Below are 10,584 nucleotides of genomic sequence, written 5' to 3'. Positions count from 1 at the left end.
AAAATGGAGGTAAGTGTGATCGCGTTTCATCCGGCATAAACTGCACCGGATCCAACCGGTACAGTTTATGCCGGCTGAAACGCCGCGTCTGAACGCACCCTCTGTGTCACACAGTGGCCAGAAATACCAGGTGCCATCAGGAGGTCCACCAGTGGGGCCAGGACATTAGAAGCCCTCCCACTGTTGACCCCCCGCCCCCCGCACCAGGAAGACAGAGCATCACTTGCCCCAGAGTCCCTATCTATACCTTGTGGCTAATAGCCACCGGTGGACCTCTGCTCCATATGCCTATCTAATTCCCTTTTGAAGCCGTCCATGCTTGTAGCCGTCACCACTTCCATGGAATTGTTTTCCCCCCCAAATTTTCCCGGTTTCTTTCTGGGCCTTCACATCTCTATCTTTACCTTCTTTGATTTCCATGTTCTTCAGAGGCTGCAAAGCTGTCAGAGAAAGGAGGGGGGAGAGACAAAAAAACACACACAGATTAGTGGCCCCCTAGAGCACAACTCTGAGCAAAATGGGCTAAAGAAGAGGACACTGAGCGACTGGGCTGCTCCGAGCTTCTATCAGATATCATGAACTCCTGCCACACCACACAGCACACACCCCACCCCTAACGAAACAGCCAACTTCAACAAGTGTTCTACCGCTCTCTGGTGGACAGTGGCAACTCCGGCTGCCTTTCTCCCCCCCCCCCCTTCCAGTCCTCTGGAGACACACTTTCCCCCCATGAGTACCTTGTCTCTGTCACCAAACTGGATTGCTCATCTCCTAAGGCCACATACATGCAGCCTTAATTAGGCTGGGGACCCCTCCACGATACTTTCTTCTAAGAGGTCCCTCAGCCTTTAACTCGCCCTCCAAGTACGCATCATCATCATCGAGTGGCTCCTCCTTCACAAGCCCCAAGCTTAAAATTAGGACATCAAAAGAACCTCCCAGTCGAGGCAACTTTAGGTTTCCCTTGCTCGAAAGCCAGCCAAATCTGACTCTAGGCCCATCTCCGTTTCCAAGCCAAAGAGCCAGCGCTGTCCGAAGACGCTTCCGTGGTCATGTGGCCGGCATAACTAAACGCCGAAGCACACAGAACGCTGTTGCCTTCCCACCGAAGTGGTACCTATTTATCTACTTGCCATTTCTTGCGTTCGAACTGCTGGGTTCGCAGGAGCTGGGGCCGGAGACGGGAGCTCACTCCGTCACGCGGCACTGGGGTCTCGAACTGCCGAACTACAGACCTTCTGGTCTGCAGCACAGCATCTTAACCTCTGAGCCACCATGGTTCCCCAAGGCAACCTTAAAGAGCCCTAATAGCCAAGATTAGCGTGATCTCGCTAGAGATTGGAAGGTAGACAGGATTTTGGTACTCGGATAGGGAAGCCATCAAGGCAGACGGGGGCTGCTATGCAGGGGAAGGCAACGGCCAACCACCTGCGCCCGTCTCTTGCCTTGAAAACACCACGAGGCGTAAATAAATCACATTGCAACTCAACAGCACACTTTTACCTCACCTTAATTCCCAAGTGCAGACTGAAAAACTCACAAAAGGGATGCGGGGCTACCTAGGGGCAGGGGTCATTTCCTGCGGGAGCGCACAGGAGCGGAGCTCTGGCAGTAAGGAGCCCAGGGGGTGGGCACATGCAACAAACCCCGCCCCCTGCTCCCAGCAGCCCTCAGTTGGGCTACGAGGAGCAAGAAGCAGCCAGGTAAGTTGCAGAGGCCCCCCCACCGGCCCGCCTTCAGGTACAAGCTCTCCCTCCTCTGTGAGGGTAGATCTGCGCATCCCCCCCATAGCTAGCAATCCAAAACAGTCCAGTGGCAGTTTTAAGACGAAGTTTATTCAGGTACAAGCTCACCCTCCTCTGCGATGACAGATCTGCACGTTCCCCCCCCCCCCAATAGCTAGCTCAAAACAGTCCAGTGGAGCCTGAGCGGTGGGTGTTGCCTTCTGACACACTTCCGGTGACGTCAGGGGGTGTGGCATATGCTAATAAGTTTTGCTAATGAGCTCCTGCACCTCTTTTTCTTCGAAATGACCCCTGCCGAGGGGTAGGGTAGAGTACTTTCTACAAGCCTGGGGAAACCTCCAGAGTTGAAGAAATATCTGAAAACTAAACAATGAAGGAAAACCCAAAGAGAAAAAGAAGACCGGGAATTTAACAAAAAGAAGGAAAGGAAAGCCAGAAAGGGGAATGGAACCTCACACTGGCTAAGGGAAACCCCAGTCCTCCATTGGCTGGAAAACCCTTTAATTGGAATGAGGGCAGCCAATAACGAGCCCTGCCTTGCAGCGGTTCCACCCACTTCCCAAAAAGCTCAGTGGGCACGAGTGGAGGCACTGACGGGGTGCAATGCTGCCCACGGGTTCCCCCTGAAGAACCCAGAACAATCCACCGTTTCAGTGAACGCCTTCACCGACGTCACCCTCCGTTTGCACCTAATCCCGCAGCCGGCGCCGGTCCCGTCATGCCAGGTAGACCGTAACGCCCGCCGCTCCTGCCTTCCCGAGGCGAGATTAAAACCCAGCCAACCCAGGCGCGCTGCGCTTATTGTCGTGCTCGGAGCAGATAAAGGGAATTGCCAAGCTTATAATTAATCCGTTTGATTACAGCAGAGTGCAGCTATCACGCTTTATTAAAATGATAATCCCGTTTATCGCGGGCCTGCCTGGCTGCTTGCTTGCAGCAGGGCACGAGAGAATTCTTTAGCTGCAGGACAATATCGGCCCAGGGTGGGAGGTACCTGGGCTGCAGCGGAGCGCCCGGGCACCTGCTTTGCATGCATGCAGGAAGATCTGTGGTACAATCCCTGGCATCTGCCGTTTAAAAAGCTGCCAGGAAACCGCTTTCTCTGCCCTGAGGCTCTGAAGATCTGCCGGGAGTCAGAGCAGACCATACCGAGCTCGAGGAACCAACGGTCTGATGCAGCTGTACATGTGGCCAGATGTTTATGCGTGATGGCGCTCGAGCTATGGCAGAAGGAATCACTGCAAGGACGCATGTGCGCGGCCGTTCCCATTCAGGAAAAAGAGAATCAGCGTCAGACTAACCTGTCTTGGATCCTTCTCCGTCCTCTTGTTCCCCTAGAAAGACACAAATCAAAGATTATTATTTTTTTTGCATTTTTTGGGTATATTTTTTTTAATATGTGCATGTGTGGGCTCCTGGAAGTCATGGAGTCCTCTGGTGAGTGACCCCTACTGGGGGCCTGGAGGATATCCAGAGAGGTGGCTGAACAAAGCCTGCCCCCTCGCCTCCTGCCTCTGGTATTCCATGGAGGTCTCCCATCCAAGTACTTTCCAGAGTCGACCCTGCTTGGCTTCCGAGATGTGACAAAATCGGGCTTGCCCGGGCTATCCAGGGTCAGGGCAAATCAAAGATTTTTAAAAATATTTTTAAAATAAGAAACAGCCAACATGCAACCTTATGGGCAGCCACATTCTCCATTTTCCCCCAACCCAAAAAGCCACATTGACTTCCATCCCTGGCATGAGGCCGGCACACCTCAGAGGGGCTCACAGCCCACCCATTCCTCAGGCAGCGGCTGTTTCAAGGCGAGAACCACCTGCCAATCACAAGCCCCACTGGGCAAGAACCACACCCACCTTCCTGAAACACGGGGCAGGCGACACGTTGGCGAACGATGCCCAGAAGAACCACAGGTGGCCTGTCGAAGAGCCACGCGTTCCACTGAGTGAGCAGTGAGGCGCCCAGCGGGACCTCAAAGACCAAAACGTTTATCCCGGCAGGACTTTGAGAACCACCAGAGTTGTGGTGTCAGGCACATGAATTCATGCGTGTGATGGAGAGGCCTCTGGCACCGGGAAAAGTCCCGCCACAACAAATGATCTGGCCTTTTCTTTTCTTTGTGTTTTATGTTGGGAAGGGAGGGGGGCGGACATCCATTTCACAACTGACTTGCTCAGCAGTTCCCATCGAGAAGGAGAGGATCGATATTAGACTAACCTGTCTCAGGAAAAAGAGATTCATTCCATACCTTTCTTCTGCAAACTCTAGTTTTCAGACAGCCCCAGGGGATCTGGCCCAGTGGAAAGAGCCTCTGCTCGCATGCCGAAGGCCCCCAGGTTCAATCCCCGGCATCTCCAGTTAAAAGGACCAGGCAGTAGGTGACGGGAAAGACCTTGACCTGAGTCCCTGGCTCAGTGCTAGAGCATCTGCTTGGCATGCAGAAGGGCCCAGGTTCAATCCCTGGCATCTCCAGTGAAAAGGACCAGGCAGGAGGTGACGGGAAAGACCTTGACCTGAGTCCCTGGCTCAGTGCTAGAGCATCTGCTTGACATGCAGAAGGGCCCAGGTTCAATCCCTGGCATCTCTACTGAAAAGGACCAGGCAGTAAGTGATGGGAAAGACCTTGACCTGAGTCCCTGGCTCAGTCGCAGAACATCTGCTTGCATGCCGAAGGGCCCAGGTTCAATCCCCGGCATCTCCAGTGAAAAGGACCAGGCAGTAAGTGATGGGAAAGACCTTGACCTGAGATCCTGGCTCAGTGGAAGAGCCTCTGCTTGGCATGCAGAAGGTCCCTGGTTCAATCCCCAGCATCTCCAGTTCAGAGGACCAGGCAGCAGGTGATGTGAAAGACCGCCACCTGAGACCCTGGAGAGCCGCTGCCAGCCTGAACAGGCAATACTGACTTTGATGGACCCAAAAGGTCTGATTTAACTGAAGGCAGTTTCACGTGCTCAAGTCTGTCAGGGAATGGGTCATGGCTCAGTGGAAGAGCACCTGCTTGGCATGCAGAAGGTCCCAGGTTCAGTCCCCGGCATCTCCAGTTCAAAGGAGCAGACAGTAGGGGGATGTGAAAGACCTCCGCCTGAGACCCTGGACAGCCGCTGCCTGTCAGAGTAGACAACACTGACTAATGGACAAAGGTTCTGACTCAGTATATGGCAGCTTCGTGTGCATTCATGTGTTCACGAGAGACAGTCTGGTGTAGTGGTTAGGAATGCGGTAGCTTACAAAGTAGAATTTTTGCTCACATGACTCCGCAGCTTAGAGGGAGCACTGGACACAATATAGTAAGTAGAAGCCACAAGATGAATACTGTGTATGAATTGTTCACCTCAGTGGACATGCAACAAAGTTGGGTTTTTAAATTAAGAGAGTTTTGTCGCATTTCTCATTTGTAACACCACAACCTTGCCACAACTTCCAAACTTTATACGCATATTCCATTCATACACATATATACCATTCATACACAAGCGGGAGGCAAAATAACATCCGACAATGTTGACAATATTTCTACATACAAAGAAGTGAATCAAGTATCCAGGGCCAATACTGTCCTTGCCATGAAATTTCATTCCGTACAGTCACAGAATAGACAGTCTTCTTCAGAATGCGTCAAATCAGTGGCACATCACAATATCACTGGAGCCATTAATATTAATCCAGCTGACACAATGAGAAAGAAACCTAGGAATCTCGTGGTCTTTTTGGCACATTATTAACTTACGACGACAAGTGGTTTCTACTGGAAGGCCAACTATTCTGTGATTGTACGGAATGAGATTTTGTGGCAAGGTCAGTATTGGGTCTGGATACTTGATTCACTTCTTTGTATGCAGAAATGTTGTTAAGCAGCGAAAGCACCACCGAAGGTGGAGTATTTTGCTTCCTGCTTGTGTATGAATGGTATACATGTGTACCAATGGAATATATGTATAAAGTTTGGAAGTTGTTGCAAGACTGTGATGTTACAAACAAGAAATACAAGAGTACACTTTTAATTTAAAAACTGAACTCTGTTGTGTATTAACTAAGGTGAACGATTCATACACAGGTAAAAGGACCAGGCAGTAGGTGACGGGAAAGACCTCCACCTGAGACCCTGGGGACTGATGGTCTGATTCAGTATAAGGCAGCTTCAGGTGTGTTCGAAGAAATTAAACCCCCAAAGGCAAGTGAGTTTCAGTGTAGTGGTTAGGTGTTTGGTGTAGTGGTTAGGAGCGCAGACTCTAATCTGGGAGAACCGGGTTTGATTCCCCACTCCTCCACATGCAGCTGCTAGTGTGACCTTGGGTCAGTCACAAGTTCTCTCAGAGCTGTTCTCTTAAGAGCAGTTCACAGTCAGAGCTCTCTCGGCCCCACTTACCTCACAGGGTGTCTGTTGTGGGGAGGGGAAGGGGAAGGAGATGGTAAGCCGCTCTCAGACCCCAAGTGAAGGGCGGGGTATAAATCCAATCTCTTCTTCATCATCGTCATGAAAGACAGTGCATATTTTAGAAGAAAGACAGGGTTCCAGCGTGGTGTAGTGGTTAAGAGTGGCGAACTCTAATCTGGAGAACTGGGCTTGATTCCCCACTCCTCCTCCCCATGAAGCCTGCTGGGTGACCTTGGGCCAGTCACAGTTCTCTCAGAACTCTCTCAGCCCCATCGGCCTCACAAGGTGAAAATTATGGGGAGAAGAAAGGAAAGGTGATGGTAAGCCTTGCGACTCCATAGGGTAGAGAAAAGCAGGGTATAAAAACTAATTCTTCTTCTTGTTTCAAGATCTCACATTCTAAACCAGGGGTGTCAAACATAAGGCCCGAGGGCTGGAACCGTCCAGGTGTAGTGTTTGGTGTAGTGGTTAGGAGCGCGGACTCTAATCTGGAAGAACCGGGTTTGATTCCCCACTCCTCCACTCGTACCTGGCTGGATGGCCTTGGGCAAGCCATGGTTCTGATAAGAGCTGTTCTTGAAAAAGGAGCAGTTTCTGTCAGAGCTCTCTCAGGCCCACCTACCTCACAGGGTGTCTGTGGTGGGGAGGGGAAGGGAAAGGAGTTTGTAAGCTGCTCCGAGACACCTTTGGGTAGTGAAGGGCGGGGTATAAATCCAATCTCTTTTCTTCTTCTTCTTCTTTTACCTCACAGGGTGTCTGTTGTGGGGAGGGGAAGGGAAAGGAGTTTGTAAGCCGCTCTGAGACACCTTTGGGTAGTGAAGGGCGGGGGATAAATCCAATCTCTTCTTCTTCTCTTCTGTGGCCCGCGAGCAACTAGTCAAAGGGAGTGAACCGGAGGCTGTTGAGGGAGGGGAGTGGGCGGAGCCAGTCCGATTGTGGCTTCAGCACGGCAGAACAACCTCCTCTGCAGGAGTCGAGCAGCCTGGGAGCATCTCCCCAGGGCTGCACCTCTGGCTCTCCAGTCCACCCATACAGGTCTTTCCTTTGCATCCTCCTCCCAGGCCGTGGGGCCTTGCAGTGAGGATACAACAACTCGGAGCTTACTAGCTGCTGTCCTTTACACAGTTTCTGTCTCTGGTAGAAGTAGAAGTAGAAGAAGAAGAAGAAGAAGGAGGAGGAGAAGAAGGAGAAGAAGAAGGAGGAGGAGGAGGAGGAGGAGGAGGAGGAGGAGAAGAAGAAGAAGAAGAAGAAGAAGAAGAAGGCGAAGAAGAGGGAGAAGGAGAAGAAGAGGGAGAGGGAGAAGGAGAAGAAGGAGAAGAAGAAGAGGAAGAAGGAGAAGAAGGAGAAGGAGAAGAAGGAGAAGAGGAAGAAGGGGAAGGAGAGGAGGAGGAGGAGACTGGATTTATACCCCACCCTTCACTACCTGAAGGAGTCTCAGAGGGGCTAACAAACTCTTTTCCCTTCCCCTCCCCACAACAGACACCCTGTGAGGTAGGTGGGGCTGAGAGAGCTCTTGACAGAAACTGATCTTTTTTTCCAAGAACAGCTCTTATCAGAACTGTGGCTTGCCCAAGGTCATCCAGCAGCTGCAAGTGGAGGAGCGGGGAATCGAACCCGGTTCTCCCGGATTAGAGTCCGCGCACTTCACCACGACAACCGAACTGGTAAGCTTGAGGCAGAGCCCGCCCCTCGCACTTACCAGCCTTCTCTTTCTCTTCTTTGCAGCTCTGGCGGATTTTCTTCTGACACACGTAGGCCAGGGTGCCCAAGAGGACGAGGAGGCAGACGGCCAGTCCCACACTGACCCAGAGAGCCACGGCTGGGAAGACGAGATGCTGGCCTGAAGAAGGGGCAAGGGAGGAAGAGAGTCAGCACCGGTGCCCTGATGGGAAGGAAGAGGCAAGCCGCCTTTTGCCACGGGAACGCAGGTGACTCCACAGGCGTTCTGCAAGGAGGCAGGCTGGTACGGACACCACGGCTCTAGCCCGCCCTTCCTAGGATTTAAAGTTAAGAATGTAAGGACATAAGAGAAGCCAGTGATCAGGCCAGTGGCCCATCCAGTCCAACACTCTGTCACACAGTGGCCAGAAATACCAGGTGCCATCAGGAGGTCCAGCAGTGGGGCCAGGACACCAGAAGCCCCCACACACTGTTGCCCCCCCAGCACCGAGAATACAGAGCATCCCTTGCCCCAGACTGAGAGTTCCCATCTATCCCTTGTGGCTCATAGCCACCGATGGACCTCTGCTCCATATGTTTACCCCATTCCCTCTAGAAGCCGTCCATGCTTGTGGCCGCCGCCACCTCCTGTGGCAGTGAATTCCATGTGTTAAGAGCCAGTTTGGTGTCGTGGTTAAATGCGCGGACTCTAATCTGGGAGAATCGGGTTTGATTCCCCTTGCCTCCGCTTGCACCTGGCTGGATGGCCTTGGGCAAGCCGTAGTTCTGATAAGAGCTGTTCTTGGCAAAAAAGAGTGGTTTCTGTCAAGAGCTCTCTCAGCCCCACCTGCCTCACAGGGTGTCTGTGGTGGGGAGGGGAAGGGAAAGGCGTTTGTAAGCTGCTCTGAGACTCCTTTGGGTAGTGAAGGGCAGGGTATAAATCCAATCTCTTCTTCTTAATCACTCTTTGTGATTTGGGCTGTACAATGACATCCCCTTCATTTATTTATTTTTAATGAGAACCTCCGCTTTATTCTTTTCACAAAAAGGATGCAGTATAAAGCTGCTAAGATGAAATTTTTTTTTGCAAATTTGACACTGTCAGTCAAACGCTGACGGGAAGTGGTTCGCTTAATACAGAACACAACAGCCCTTCCTTTCTTTGAATGTTTGTGTGTTTGTGTATGTGCGCATACATGCCTGGAAGTCATGGTTGTGTCCATTAACCTTGCTGCTGAAATACATAATATGGTCATTTTTACCATTATTCGTATTCAATATTCTTTTCTCTACAGCTTTCCTTTTTTGGTCCGGTATCAACTTATTGTTTCTTATTTCATTGTAATATGTGTCTTGTCCAGGGGTCATTTCGTAGAAAAAGAGGTGCAGGAGCTCATTAGCATAACTCATTAGCATCACTTATTTGCATACGCCACACCCCCTGACATCACCGGAAGTGTGTCAGAAGGCAACACCCACCGCTCAGGCTCCACTGGACTGTTTTGGATTGCTAGCTATTGGGGGGGGGGGAGAGACGTGCAGATCTGTCCTCGCAGAGGAGGGCGAGCTTGTACCTGAAGGGGGGCTCTGCAACTTACCTGGCTGCTTCTTGCTCCTCGTGGCCCAACTAAAGGCTGCTGGGAGCAGGGGGCAGGGCTTGTTGCATGTGCCACACCCCCTGGGCTCCTTACTGTCGGAGCTCCGCTCCTGTGCGCTCCCGCAGGAAATGACCCCTGGTCCTGTCTATCCCTAAATTGTTTGACCTCTGAAGAAGTCCCCTAAGGTGTGGAAACGTGTCAGGTCACTGGTACTGGCCCTTGTGTTCAGGTCACTCGCACTTGGTAACGAGGCTTTCATTGGGCCCTTATATGTTTTTCTAATACATACCTGTATTTTTGTATCTCACAATTATACACTAGGTTTTTAATATTGGCCCTTTATCAGGCTGCAGACTTCTGGCGCCCCCTAGTGGGGCTTGGATGTTTCAGAGTGGCTTACAATCACATTCCCTTCCCCTCCCCACTACAGACACCCTGTGAGGTAGGTGGGGCTGAGAGAGCTCCGAGAGAGCTGTGACTGGCCCAAGGTCACCCAGCTGGCTGCGTGTGGAGGAGTGAGGAATCAAACCCGGTTCTCCGGATTACCATCCCCTGCCCTTAACCACTACACCAATGGCACCTTACAGACCAACAAGAGTTTTGAAGTGTGACCTTTCAAGAGTCTGTCAGAAGGCGGCTTCAACTCCCAAAAGCTTATACAGCAAAAACCGCGTGGTCTCCAAGGGCTTGAATCCAGCAGTTCAGATCCATTACGATGGAAAGGTTTCGGTTTCCTGACAGTACAACTTGGTGGTGTGGTGGAGGTTTTAACTTCTTGGGGTTTTGTTCTAAAAGAAGACATGCAGGTTTACGTCTCGGAGACGCGGGGGACGGAACCGTAACTGGCCACTCCCCAGGAATCCTGGCACAGCCAGCGACCTGCGGCGCACAGCTTCCCGCCTCGCCCAGCCGAGCCGAGATCACGCAACGGCACTCTCTGGCCGTTCCGGCGCGCAGAGGTCTAACGATGCCAGCGGACACTCGCCGCTTTTCCACGGGGCGCTGGAGGAAGCCGGAAAAACAGCAGGTTGAATTACCCCATAAAACACTTCATTAACCTTTAAATAATTATGCTAATAAATTCAAATCGATGCTGAGCTGTCACTTTGCTAGGAGAGGAGGCGGCTCGGGTTTTAGAAGGTACTTTTCAGCATGACAGATCCCTGTCCAGGGGTTGCGCCTCCATATCGGGGGGGGGGGGGGGGGC

General features: G+C 51.7%; 1 protein-coding gene across 1 annotated transcript in view; it reads right to left on the bottom strand.

Annotated features, from left to right (window-relative positions):
* Nucleotides 1-372: 372 nt before the first annotated feature.
* The window catches only part of CD276 (CD276 molecule), a gene marked incomplete at both ends in the record, with an annotated part of 21,962 nt that continues 11,750 nt past the window's right edge, over nucleotides 373-10,584 (bottom strand). Inside the window, 3 exons of the mRNA XM_015417562.1 lie at nucleotides 373-440; nucleotides 3,047-3,079; nucleotides 7,820-7,960. Coding sequence (XP_015273048.1) covers nucleotides 373-440; nucleotides 3,047-3,079; nucleotides 7,820-7,960 — 242 coding nt within the window. The remainder of the gene's footprint in view (nucleotides 441-3,046; nucleotides 3,080-7,819; nucleotides 7,961-10,584) is intronic.

This window comes from Gekko japonicus, unplaced genomic scaffold (assembly GCF_001447785.1).
Source record: "Gekko japonicus isolate JY-2015 unplaced genomic scaffold, Gekko_japonicus_V1.1 scaffold6384, whole genome shotgun sequence".
NCBI classification, from domain to species: Eukaryota; Metazoa; Chordata; class Lepidosauria; order Squamata; family Gekkonidae; genus Gekko; species Gekko japonicus.
The sequence above is the reverse complement of the archived record's forward strand: the minus strand, read 5'-3'. Positions and strand labels throughout refer to the sequence as shown.